The sequence below is a fragment of the Mus pahari genome, chromosome 5 (assembly GCF_900095145.1).
Source record: "Mus pahari chromosome 5, PAHARI_EIJ_v1.1, whole genome shotgun sequence".
In the NCBI taxonomy this organism is placed as follows: domain Eukaryota; kingdom Metazoa; phylum Chordata; class Mammalia; order Rodentia; family Muridae; genus Mus; species Mus pahari.
In genome coordinates, this window is record NC_034594.1 from 7,187,007 (window position 1) to 7,200,582 (window position 13,576).

Below are 13,576 nucleotides of genomic sequence, written 5' to 3' on the forward strand. Positions count from 1 at the left end.
GTCGAGGCTCCTCTGCCCATCCCCACCCCCTTTCCTCTTGCTGGCTCCACTTTCCTACAAAGCCTTGGCTACCATTAAAGAAAATTCTCCAACAACGTGTCAATTTTATATTGGCCACAAAGGCAACTTCTGTTGGGGGAGGGAGAGGAAAGAGGGACTAGAGCTTGGCTGTCCCTTTTCACAGACTGGGATCTTTGTGGAGATCAGAAAACATTTCCTGCATAAGAAATCAACACACTCTCCGGTTGCAGGGCTAGGGGGACAAGCAAGAATATGTACTGGCTCTGTCTTCTAACAAATGGAGCGTAGCTATTAAACTCCCAAGCAAAAGTCATTTTTCTCAAAATGTGCCATGCTTTTTTGCATGATTAAAAATAATCCACAATCTCAAATCCCCTGCTAGCTCCCTCTCTGAGGATGGGAGAAATCTACAAGTCACTATACTTGGGACTCTTCCTTTGCATTTCCGTTGTACTGTTTTTTTCCCCCCAATTAGCTCATTTCTGAGACATTCTCCCACCCAGCCCCCTCTCTTTCTCTGCATGTTATCAAAGCAGCAAGGAAAGACTTGCAAGAGGGAACTAGGGTCATAAAATCTGGATGTGCTTTAGTTCCCCCAAGCCCTCTCTTCTGCTGGTGACTTCAGAGGCAGAAAAACCAGGGCGAGACTCTCTGGCTTCCAGCCACTCCCTCTCCTAATGGGCCAAGGAGTGTGCGCAGAGACTTACTGTACAAATACTCTACACAAAAGTAAAGACCTGGGAGAAATTGGTCTCTCCTAACTGCAGTGACAGGCAGCCACTGAGTCCATAAAGGGTTTCTGTTGAGTGCTTCCTGGAGTCAGGAAGAGCAAGGAGAGGCCCAGCAGAAAGGAAAGAGAGGAAGGCATCTGCTGACCTCAGTCAGAAAGAAGTCTGCCTTTCCATTTCATGTGTGTACATTTCCTGAGCTGGAGCCTGAATAAAAGCATACCTTTTCCTCCTTACCAACCCCCAACCCAACTGAGGTCTCATTTCTCTCTCTCTCTTCCCTTGAATACTCCACCCATACTTCAGTAGCACATTGCTAAGCTACCCATCTCTGCTTGCCTCTAAAGTCATGAAGGCTGAAGCTCACGAAAGAGCTTTTCAACAGAGAAGACCACATAATCAAGTCACTTCAAAGTGGACAGGATAAAGGAGCAAAGGCTCCCCAGCCCCAGCCCCAGCCCCAGCCCCAGCCCCAGCCCCCCTCCCCCTGCCTCTGGGCACTTACCTTCTTTGGGTGGTCTCTTGGCCTCTCTAGTCAGATTGCAGACTTGAGTAGTTTGCAGCTCCTGAGTCAGACAACCTTCCGTCTGCTCATTCAGGGGTAACACGACATTATTCAACAAAACCAGGGACTGGTCATCTATTCCCCACTCTCCCAAATGCTGGGGGCAGGTGCACTTCGTGTACATGATTCCACAAGACTCTGTTCTCCCATTTTCAGATTTTAAGCAGCTTTCCAACCAAGTGCATAAGACATGGCAACCAAACTGGCTGGGGCTCACCTTGTTCAATACCAAAAACTCAAAAAAAGATTTCTGATCCTCTTCGACTTTTCTCTGTAATCCTGGGAAATCAGTTGGAAATACCCGGCGTATCTGAATAAAATTCTTATCGTACTGTAGAAAAACAAATGCATTCTTGGAGCTGCAAAGTTGCATTATGGAATGGTTCTTTCTCAGAAGATCCTTTATTTTTTCATGGGAAAAATGATCAAACTGATAAGCCAGGAGGGAAAAGTTAGAGCAGCTAAGGTCCTTTTTGGAAAATTTCAGGTAAATGCTATATTTGGTTGGATCTGGATTTTCCAGCGTCCAGGTGCAGTTTGTAAAGTTTTTGGGAAACATTTCACTTACAGAATAGGATCCATAAATGACTCCCTTCACCAAAGTGGAACACCAGAAGTCTTGGGCAGCATTAAATCCAAACATAACCAGGAGATAGGTGGAAAATATATAAATCAGCAGGTTACGAACAGCCTTCATCCTATGTCATTTGGCCTGTAAGAATGGCAAAGGAAGTGAGACGCAAGCAGACGACCACAGGCATTGAAAAACCAAAACCCTTCCAATATTTCTGCCAGCTGTTTTCAAGAATTCCGCTTAAAGGGAAAAAAAGCCCTTTTTAAAAAAGACGGCAGGTGATTTTTATTTTATAACGCCAGGAAATTATCAGTTGCTGTGTGAACAGCGCCCTCACGTGGTTGCTGGTGATGGACAAGTTCTCAACGTTCAATTTAAAAATAACATTTAATAGATTATTAATAGTTATGTCCTAATTCATCCACCAGGATTTCCTGCACACCCATTATCATTCTATCAAGTGAAGCGGGAAAACATGGTGGTTTTTTTTTTTTTTTTTTGAGTAGCAATAACCTGCATGTTAATTGCTGAGATCCTGACTCGAGCTCCAGAACCTTCCCTCGCCCTCAGTCTTCTGCCTGCAGTAAACAGCATCACACAAAATCTAACCTGATAATCTGGAAGCAGCTGTCATCGAATTATTCCTTTTCTGTGGACTGTAAGAAGTAATCGTGGTAAATTACAGCCACGGCTTTAAAAGCAAAGACGATCATTCGTTCCAGATGGTACATCATGTCCCAAATACCCCTACTTGCCTTTGCAGGGGCCACCGTGTGAACTGGTGAGGCATTCCTGTGCAAAAAAAACACTTGGGAATTCGTGGGGACTCATTGGATTTTGAAGCCATCATCTGGGAAAGGGCATAGATAGGTAGATGGACCGGAAAGACCTGATGCTCGGCATCACCACTAAGTATGAGATTTCAGGCAGTCATTTCATAGGCCATGCCCTCCTGGGATGCATAAAGTGGATCGCTGTATTAGTATCTGTATCCAAAGGCAGTGTGTGTGGGGGGGGACCCCAAAACTGCAGTCACTGAGCTCCCCTTGGCTTTGTTTCTCCAAATTATGGTTGTTTTACTAAGAGTTATCTCTTATAAATTGGGATTTCCACATAGTGGATGAAAAATCCTAGCATCGTGTTTGCTCTCTGGTTGACTTCAGTTGCTGAATTCCTGCCTTCCTAACAAGTGCTCCAGGTTATTCTTTTTAAATTTATTCTTGCCCTAGCTTTGCACAACCAAAGCATCCTTGATTATATTTACCTCTATAAGTTATTAGTCCCAAATAACTTGAATTTTTTTCATCTTTAACCTATAGAAAGTTATTTCTCAGAATAAATGACAATGCTTTTTGTTTTTCTTGTTGCTTTTCAGCCTTTAAGCTGATAAAAGTGATATCAAGTTCATTTTAAAAGGCTTTAAACTGAAGTCTCCTCCACCATTCTAGACAGACAGACAGACAGACAGACAGACATAGAGTCTGTTAAGAGTTTTCATGCCTTCTCTGTCTGGTCCTCTTTGAACTAAAGCACACAACCTTCTTCTTTGCCATTGCATAACACAGCAACACATGCACTCCCAATCCAGTGACCAAAGTCCCTCAACAGATCTGCATTTTACAGAGTATGATTCAAACACTATTTCTTGACAGAGGCCAAAACAGCCCCAACTGTAAATCTCTACATAACAGCAGTTTAAAATAAACCCAGAGCTGATAGGACTGTCAGAATAGCGTTTTCTCTTCCAAACACGCAGCTCACTGAGTAATGCCTTTTCCAGTTGAAAAAATAAATAAATAAAGCTAATGATATTTTGGAGGTTAAGTGTGTTTTAAAAAAAATTGGGAACAGTTTCGTGTGTGTGTGTGTGTGTGTGTGTGTGTGTGTGTGCACGCTGTAGCACTTTGCAGGCAATGCAGGTCTGCGCAGTGTTCTTCAGGATAGAGTGTAGGCGTTGAAAGCCGATGTGACAGTAAGTGTCTAAATTAGGAATTCCAACCATGAAAGGGGGCTTCATTTTATAATCAGGAACTCAAAAGGAGGTCGTATTTCTTTACCTTATTTTTTTAAAAAAATCGCAATTTCTGCTTCCATTTATTTGGCAGTGAATGTCTGCAATAGTGCGCTTATCAGTGATTAGAAGAGAGGGGAAGAGCTGATTTCACATCTCTCTTCCACCCTTCATGCAGCGCTCTTTATTTTTAACCATTCTTGGGGTACGAAGTCTTGTTTGTTTCTATATAATAAGAAATATGAATCATTGAACTGCCCCCACCCCCACTGCAGGGCCTGTTCAAACAACCGTACATCTGTCTAAGGAAAAATAAGGGCCAGAGGTTGCCTAAGGGATGGTCACTGAGGGCTCCAGGATGTTGTATTTATTTATTTATTTATTTATTTGGCTCTTTCTGAGAGGTAAACCAGCACTGAGTTTAGCTATTCTCAAACTGATCGTCTGTGTGACACTTTAGTTTAGCCGAACATAGACGGCGCCATCACTCCACTGATTTTTTTTCCAACAGAAGACCCAATCCTACTCTATCCTAACTTCCTTTTAACCTACCCCCCTCCGCCCCCGCTAAAATTACCTCAATCACGCACGAGTTGCTAGATTTTCTGGGTCTCTCTCCCTATTCCTTCCCATCCAGCACACCTCTTCAAAAACAGACTTCTCTTAACTTTTCAACTGCGGCGTTTTAGTAAGCTCAGAATCTTGCCATCCGCCAGCAACAGCCTTGACTTCCATCCCCCAAAACTGAGCCCGAGCTTCTCCGGGGCGACCCCCCAGAAGACAGAGGTGACCCCTAGGCCCCTTTCCTTACCTTCCACTCCGAAAGCTCCGGGAGGCTCTTGATCTAAGACACCAGAACAGGCACACGTCCCAACAACAGTGATGGAGAGACTCCCCTTCGGTCCCAATCACCGTTGCCCATTTTTCCCCCCCGGTTCAGCTTCAAATATTAAGATTTATGATTGGAAAAAAATAATGCATGCATACGAAAGGCAGGGGGAAGGAAAAAATAATAAAGGGGGGGGTGGTATACAGCGGCCAGAGCCTTGCGCCTTATCCAAGTGAATGAAGCCTTCAAAGGAGAGGCGGGGAGAGGCCCCCTGAAGGGAGACTCCACAGAAACACCAAACAGAAAAATGGAAGTGGATAAAGAGCGCAGATGTGTTTTCCCAAACCCACCCCCCCGCAACAAACGGATTGGCCAAGAAGCCAAAAAAAAAAAAAAAAAAAAAGCGCTGAGAAGTGGCCGGCGGCGGTGGCTGGGGCGGCGTGTTGGGCGGTGGGCTGGTGGCAGGAGTGCTCCCGGCCGGTGGCGAGGCTGGAGCAGAAGCCCTTTTGCTTGCTTGGTGCGCCCTCTTCCCCGGCCCTCCTCCCTGCCAGGTACTGATGGACGGAGCGCGGCTGAGGAGCTGGGGGTAAAATCCTGGGCTGGCGACGTCGGGAAGCTGTTTGAATGCCGGGCGAGGAGGGAGGCGCGCGAGGGCGCGAGATAGTAAAGCTGTGTGGCGGGCGTGCGCGCCAGCGCGCGGCGCTCGCTCTCCCCGGGGCTGCGCGCAAAGGGGGCCCGCGCGCTCCTCGGCGCGCACCCGCCGCTCGGCAACCCTCCCGCGCGCGTGCTCGTGGGTGCGCGCGTCCCCGGCGGAGCGCTGCTCCCGGACCAGAGTCCGGCCTCCCCCGCGGCGGGCGGGCGAGCGGGCGGGAGGACGGGCGCGGGAGCGAGGCGGACGGGCGGGCGCGGGCTCCTCCGGGCTCTAGCCGAGCCCGCGCCCGGCTATTCAAACCCAAACACGTCTGGAAAACCGATCTTTTCTGCGCCTGGGAGGTTTTCGCATCCTCTCTTCCCACCGCTGAGGCTGGTGGCCACCAAGTGTAGGAGAAAGTCCCCAGGAGGAGAGGCAGGGGGGCGCGGAGACGGGAAGGCGACTCGGAGGGGTAGCAAGTAAACGCTGGACTCGATCGTCTGTCTCCTTCTGCCTTTCAGAGCGGACCTGCCGCAGCGGGAGAGCTGTCATTTCAGCACCGGGATTTAGCCTTGATCCAGTCTGCAGCTGAGGGGCCACAACTCAGCTCCCACTGCTCTTTGCCTCAGGCTGGAGGCTGGAACTATAGTTGTTCAGTTTTGTTTTGTTTTTTTTTCTTTTTAAAACCACAGCCAGACTGCAATTAACATCTTATTTGTTCTGTCACGAAAGAGGCTTTGCCAGGACCACCAGGCTACCAGGGTCAGGCGTCCTGAACTGCTCCCTGCATGGCGTTGGGACAATAGTGCGGGTTCTAAACTTTTGATTCGTTCTGGCTTCTTAATGCATTTATTCCTTGTCAAGTTTCCCCTCGTAGCAAGTTCGGGTAAGTGATGGGAAGAAATGAAGAAAAGCTACCTTTGTTGTCCATTCAGAAGGGGGATAAGGAAGACACATTTCTACACGACTCCACCGTTTTATTTACTTATTGTTTGTTTTGCCTCTTGTACAGACATCTGAAGACGACACGACGCATCAGATAGACTTCACATGCACATGCAGGTCATTCGCCAGCTAGTTTTGTCTCTACTTGTGTATGCGGTTGGTGGTTTGCAAAACAAGTGTTTGAATAGTGTGCTTATGTGGTGGGAGGAGACATAATGGGCAATGCATTTGGGCAGAGTCCTCCTAAGGCTGAGTTGCCCGAGCTAGCGGCAGGTGAAGTTGAATGAAGCAATTTTCCATCATTTGCTCTACTCCCTCATTTGCATTTTTGTTCCTCTTCTTGTTCCTCTCCCCTGGGGCAATTGCATAGCCAAGAACACGATTTTCAAAGGAAGGCTATCATGAAAACAGGAAGGTGCTGATGATCTTTTATGCACCAGAATTGCTTGAAATATTAAAATTGGCTCTTTGGCTCCTTACATCTTACTGCATATTAATAGAATGACCCTCTTCAAGGCTTTTCTCTTTTAGGACAAGCATTGAAGTAACAACCTGTAAGGGAAACAGTTAATCACTCTCCAGCAGGCTTCAACAATGTTCCCAGGAACAAATCACCAGGGAAAGCAGCCTGGGTGGCATTTTGGTTTTGTGTCATTTCTGGTTCATTACAATGCTTTTATTCATTTAGGGGAATGTGAAAAGGAAATGGTCTCATATGTCAAATGCAAAATCCCAAACACTGTGTGTATAGTAAGCATATTTTCTTATTAAAAAAAGACTATTCTGCAATATAAAAGACAAAATATTTCATTTATTTCAACTTTCGGGATAACAGTGGTCATAATATTTGCAAGACATTTGGGTATATCTGTTATTTTACCCAGAGCAAAAAAAAAAAAAAAAGTCACAGTAAATGTGTCATAAAATGGAGAATAAGAAAATACTTTGTATGGCTTGTACATACAGAGATAAAATAATGTGGGGATAGTTATAATTCTCACACAGTAGTGTCTTCTCACATTATCATTTAGCAGTGTGATCTTGATGTTTCTTAGAAATCCCTAAAGTCACAGCAGCATGGAGTAAGAAAAACAGCCTAGGGGGACAATTTTAAAAGGCTTAATCCTTAATGGAAAGGAACACTCTTTTTCAGAATCGTTTTAATTCAAGTAGGACGAAGGGCTGGGTCAGAAAGGAAAGCCACTCTTAATAAAGCGCTTCACCCTTCACACTGTTTCCCATAACCTTCATAAACTGCAGGCTACTGAGCTGGCCTGATGATGATCCTGCTGAGGTATATTTATAGCAGATGATTTGTAGATGATAAATATGCCAAGCAAGACACTCAGCTACAGTAACCCGGGGCTCATCTGACTTCCTGGGGGTGGGGGGGTGTCACAATCAAGAATAACAAGAGGAAATATATAAGGAGAAACTGGTCTCTGAGATGTGACAGCACAGTCCAAAGCCAACCCAAGAAGGCATTACATTGTTTTGTGCCTGCATGGAGTTCCGTGGGAAAGCTTTGCTGTCTTTGACTCAATAACAAAAGGCAAACCAGTGCACACCGTGAGTTCTGTGTCTTCAGATGATAATGACCAACTTTTACTATCCAGTTCATGTGGGCCTATTTCCCACATTTCCCACATATGCCTGTTATACATGCATATATATGTTATATATGCACACACTATTTCCTAATCTGCATACACAAGTGAACACACACACACACATATATATAGTAAACACTTCATTTGATCATGTTTGTAATGTTACATTAAAGCATTTATCTGTGACAAGTAGCGTATTTCACACCAAAACTCTCAAATTAATTGTAAAACTAGATTTTTTTTTCCATATCCTTGTTGACTTTCAAAAGGAATATCAAGAAAGCAGTGCTACCATGTTCAAATCTAAACTACTATGTTATAGCATCACCATAATTCAACTTGGTCAGGGTTATCTAAAGTTGAACATCTTCACAATATGTCTCCTATAATTTACCTGTTCTATTGAGATCACTCCAAGAAAATGTTTCCATGCATAGTGTTTTTACTTCACCTTTTCCCCTAGCTTTAAACTTTGTATATTTGATAATAAGCCCATTCTCCTACATTATCACTTATAATCCTGTGTCTTCTGCATAGTTCTCATCGAATAATAATAAGAGGGTTCTAGAATGTGTGTAATCCATTTCAGAAGATGTTTTAAAGTACTTTTATTTATTTTAAGGGCTTGTGTATTTGCATGTATGTCTGTGCACCACAGGCATACAGGAGTCCTTAGAGCTCACAAGAGACATCAGATCCCCTAGAACTGGTGTATGAACATGTGTAAACATGTTCATAAGCTGCCAAGTGAATGGTGGGAACCAAACCTGGGCCCCTCACACGCTCAGTTAAAGCTCTTAATCTTGGAGTCACAATGTTACAAAAAGCTTTTGCTTGCCCTTTCTCACATATTCTTTTAGGTAATACTGTATTTCCACCTTCTATATTTTGTAACTTACCACTATTAGTAAGATTTTTAAAAGCATACATTATATATAGTTTGTTCTTTGTTCATTCCACACCTTTTTTTTTTTTCAGTAATTAGTGTCTCTGCTGATGAATGCACAAGATTTGGAAACAAATCCTATTCCTCTACTTTCTCCTCCTCCTCTGTTTCCGTCTCTTGTCTAGTATCTTCAGAGATATAAACTCTAAACATTATTTACTAAAATCAACATTTGTTTAAATAATCAAATAGTAAAATGTTAAAATATTACAAGTTTGCATGGCTATGCTAAAAAATAATATGTTTATCACAAACTGACCAATTTACAATTTACTTCTCATTTTTTTTCTTAAATTAATTTTCTTCTTAAATAGCAAGTATCTCAGTAACCAAGCAAGAGTCAGTCTCAAGGTCCTTTTCTTCTCTGACATCCCTGAAAAGAAAGACCAGGATGAAGCAATGAAAGTAACAGTAGTTAAGGAGGCAGGAGATGCAACAAGATATCTCTCCTGTTAGCTCAGCAAAGCCTCATCCTGGGTGTTAGGATGAACTGAGTTTAATTAGCCCACTGGTTCCTTGAATTATTTGCCAGTTTTATAAGCATTTCCATTATAATGACACAAGAAGCTTCAATCACTGGTAGTCATTGCCTGTCAATTTCTAGTCTCACTCATTGCATTCAGGCTACACTGTCACATAGATTGCAGAAGTAACTTGGAAAAGTGGGGACCCTAAAAGCTCAGAATACAAGCTTTCAGTGATATGTGAACTTACCCCAAAATTATTCTGTCAGTTATTCTTCTGTTTCTGTTTTATCTCTTGCTTGGTTTGGTTTGATTCGGTTTGGTTTGGTATAAAGCTATTGTAATTACGACGTTATCTTTCTTTGTCTACACAAGTTGAATTCGCTACAAGTAAGATGTTTTATTTTAACCATGAATTGGACATTCATTATTTACCTGTTAATGACACAAAGCAGTGGCCTCTTTAGTACTTGTTTTATAGGAAAAGGAACGGATGAGTGTTGTTTTTGTAAAGAAATGTGTGTGTGTGTCATTTAAGTTTTCCTAGTGAGAGGTGAACAAAGAGATGTTCTTTCCAGATAGAGCACCAGTGACAGAAAACACAAAGCTTCCACCAAGTCCAGCCTTGTGGACCAATGTATTTTCCTAGGGTGATGTGGAAAAGAGGAGACTTACCAAAGCAGAAGTGACTCAAAAACATGCCCGAAAGCTCATGCCTTCAGCAAGCTGATCACCCGACTGACTCAGTGCTGAATCTTCAGGATCTCCTGTGGAAGTCTGCCCTCCCCTGCACCTGCTTACTTCTTTAAGCAGCAGAAGGAAGGATTTTGTCAACCTGTACTTTTCCTTCTTTCTTGAAAGCAATTACAGAATAAGAGTTATTGCATCACACGCAATAATTACTCAGGTATTACAGACAAGAAATAGCAAGGGAAGAGACAGAACAATACTGATAGTAACCTAGATTTTATATATATCTACAGACAAAACGTTTAACACAGTGGGAGGAAAGGCTTAGTTTCTATTTATGGTATATGTATAACAATAATTATAATAACTAATGTATTTTCAATAAATAAAACATTCTGAAAGAATGTCAGTTTATAGTCTTTGATAATAATTCATTGTAAATTTTAATATGAAGATATCCTTTAGGAAAAGCAAGATGGCTCAGCAGCAAAGCACTTGTCATTCAAATCTGATACCTAGCGTTCATCCCCAGAGGCCAGGAGCAGGAGAAAGCTGACTCCCAAAAGTTGTCATCTAATCCCTGCATATGCACCTTGATTGGTGTCCATACACACATGCACACAAACAGCCACACGCACACATACATGCACATGATAAACTTTAAAATGTGAGCAATGATATATTCATGATCTGAGCTTTTTGGTCTGAGTAAGGAACATAAATTCAGCATGCCCTATCAAAATACCCTGACGTCTGCTTTCGAGGTCCGACTTTTCCCCTAGTAACCTTTGTCTCCCTGAACAGTCTTACACTCATAACACTTACATGATTTTATGTATTTCTATTTCCCAAATGGATTTAATTCATTTAATATGATTTCCCAAGTTGCATCCATTTTCCTACAAGTGGAACTATTTTCTTCTTTATAGCTGCTAGAATTTTTCATTATGCAAGTATAAAACACTTTCCCTATCTACTCCTTTGTTATTGGACACCACAGCTGGCCCCACAATTTTGGTGTTGTGAATAGCACTGTAAATGAACATTAATGTGCAAGGATTTCTCTGATGTGGTGACTTGAGTTCTTTGGGTTAATACCCAGAAGTGATGGGTGGGAGACAGATGCAGGACATTATTCCCGTTGTTGCTGTTTCTTGTCATTTAATCTTGAGATTGCACTACACGGATTTCCACAACTGTTTTACATCAATGCAAGAAGTGTGCACATTTTCCCACTTTTCTACATCTTTATCTGCATTGCCAGTAGTACTGTAATATCAAAGCCAACATACAGCCCACAAATAAAACTATAGAGTGGCCACAGCAGGCTGGTACTCAGATCAGTGTCTTGCTCAGACATCAACAAAGACGGTTCCTCTTGCATGAGAACTAACTCTGAGACCCACAAATAAACAACACACAAAAATTGAGGGATTTTGGAACACTCGGTCCTAAATGGAATGCCTTCATTAGGCCCCTCACCTGAGGGTTCAGAGAGTTATGCTGAAAAGGAAGCAGAAAGACTGTAAGAGCCAGAGGGGATGGATGACTCTAAAGCAGCATTGTCTTCCAGACACAACAGGAATGATGTGTAACTGAAATCACAGAGACCATGACAGCAAGTACAAGCCTGAAGAGTTGCATGCCAGATGTGGCCCCAGTGCTAACAGTGGGAAGTAGACATGGACTCCCATCCCTAACTAAGAAGCTATATTAAAATGACCATCTTTTGGCACAGGTAAAGATTTTTTATTTTTCAAATAGAGCCTCACCATTTATAGTAACTGTATTTAAGAGAGCCCCCCCCCCCCCAGCAATAGATGACCAAGAATACCAACACAAAACAAACTTGGACTGGCTGGTTTTGTGTGTCAATGTGACATAAGCTAGAGTCATCAAAAGAGGAGGGAGCCTCATTTGAGGAAATGATTCCGTGAGATGCAGGTATAGGGCATTTTCTCAATAAGCGATCAATGGAGTGAACCCAGCCCATTGTAGGTCATTCCATCCCTTAGCTGGAAGTCCTGGGTTCTGTGGGAAGCAAGTCAATAACCAACAGCCTTCTCAGGCCTCTGCATCAGCTCCTGCCTCCAGAATCCTGCCCTGTTTGAGTTCCTTTCCTGACATCCTTTAGTGATGAGCAGCAATGTGAAAATGCAAGCCAAATAAACCCTTTACTCTCTGACTTGCCTTTCGGTCATGGTGTTTAGTCATAGCAATAGAAATCCGAACTGAGACAGAACTCAGTTATTTTGTAGAATTTTTCTCTCATTTCTTTATTTGGGTATTTTACTTTTGTCTTACTGGTCTTTTACTCGTGTATTAAAGTTTCTGACTTTGAGTTTTTATGGGATTTGTTCTCTCTCTCTCTCTCTCTCTCTCTCTCTCTCTCTCTCTCTCTCTGTGTGTGTGTGTGTGTGTGTGTGTGTGTGTGTNTTTACTCGTGTATTAAAGTTTCTGACTTTGAGTTTTTATGGGATTTGTTCTCTCTCTCTCTCTCTCTCTCTATCTCTCTCTCTCTCTCTGTCTGTGTGTGTGTGTGTGTGTGTGTGTGTATGTGTGTGTGTGTGTGTGTGTGTGTGTTTCTAACTGGTTTGATTTTTGTTATTATTGTTTGTCTTTTTGCTTTATAAAGATAGAGGGAGAAAAAAAAAAGGACATGGAAGAAGTGAATAACCTGGAAAGAATTGGTGGAGAGAAAACCATGATCACAATATACTATATGAAAATTTTTTGTTGTTATTGTTGCAATTAAGAAAAAAAAATGATAGATTGATGGGTTATAGAACTAAACAGATTTCACAACAGAGGAATCTCAGGTGGCTGAGAAGCACTGAAAGAAATGTTCAAAGGCCTTAGTTATCAGGGAAATCCAAATCAAAAGGACCCTGAGATTTCACCTCACACCAGTCAGAATGGCTAAGCTCAAAAACTCAGTGACAGCAAATGCTGGCAAGGATGTGGGAAAAGAGGAACACTCCTTCATTACTGGTGAGATTGCAAACCGGTACAAGCACTGTGGAAATCAATCTGGAGATTCCTCAGAAAATTGTAAATAGACCTACCTGAAGGCCGAGCTATACCACTATTGGGCATATACCCTAAAGGTACCCCACCATACCACAGGAGCAATATGTTCATAGCAGCCTCATTTGTGATAGCCAGAAGCTGGAAACAACTAAGATGTCCCACAACAGAAGAATGGAAACAGAACATGTGGTTCATTTACACAACGGAATACTACTCAGCTATTAAGATTATTATTATTATGAGGACATCATGAGTTTTGCAGACAAATGTATGGAACTAGAAATATCATCCTGAGTGATGTAACTCAGACCACAAAGGACATGCATGGTATGTACTCACTAGTAAGTGGATATTAGCCAAAAAAATACAGAATACCCAGGACACAATCCATAGAGCTCAAGAAGGTTAACAAGCTAAAGAGCCACTGGGAGGGAGAAAAAAGCAATCACGGGGACAGAGAGAAGGAGGGACCTGGGTGGGGGGAGGGAACAGGGAGGGCAAGGGGAGAACTTGATCAGGAATTGGGTGTGTG

The 13,576-nt window shown here is 42.8% G+C and overlaps 1 protein-coding gene and 1 long non-coding RNA gene across 2 annotated transcripts in view; one reads left to right on the forward strand and one right to left on the reverse strand.

The window, feature by feature from the left end:
- Adgrb3 (adhesion G protein-coupled receptor B3) overlaps positions 1-5,101 on the reverse strand; it is a 719,524-nt gene extending 714,423 nt beyond the window's left edge. Inside the window, exons 1-2 of the mRNA XM_021197371.2 lie at positions 4,711-5,101; positions 1,255-2,026 (exon numbers count right to left, since the gene is read on the reverse strand). Of these exons, the coding sequence (XP_021053030.1) occupies positions 1,255-2,011 (757 nt within the window). The 5' untranslated portion in view covers positions 2,012-2,026; positions 4,711-5,101. The remainder of the gene's footprint in view (positions 1-1,254; positions 2,027-4,710) is intronic.
- Positions 5,102-5,628: 527 nt separating this feature from the next.
- On the forward strand, positions 5,629-7,207 carry LOC115064049. Its single transcript, XR_003843910.1, has 2 exons — positions 5,629-6,245; positions 6,372-7,207. It is a non-coding gene; the product is annotated as an uncharacterized LOC115064049 (long non-coding RNA).
- Positions 7,208-13,576: the final 6,369 nt, after the last annotated feature.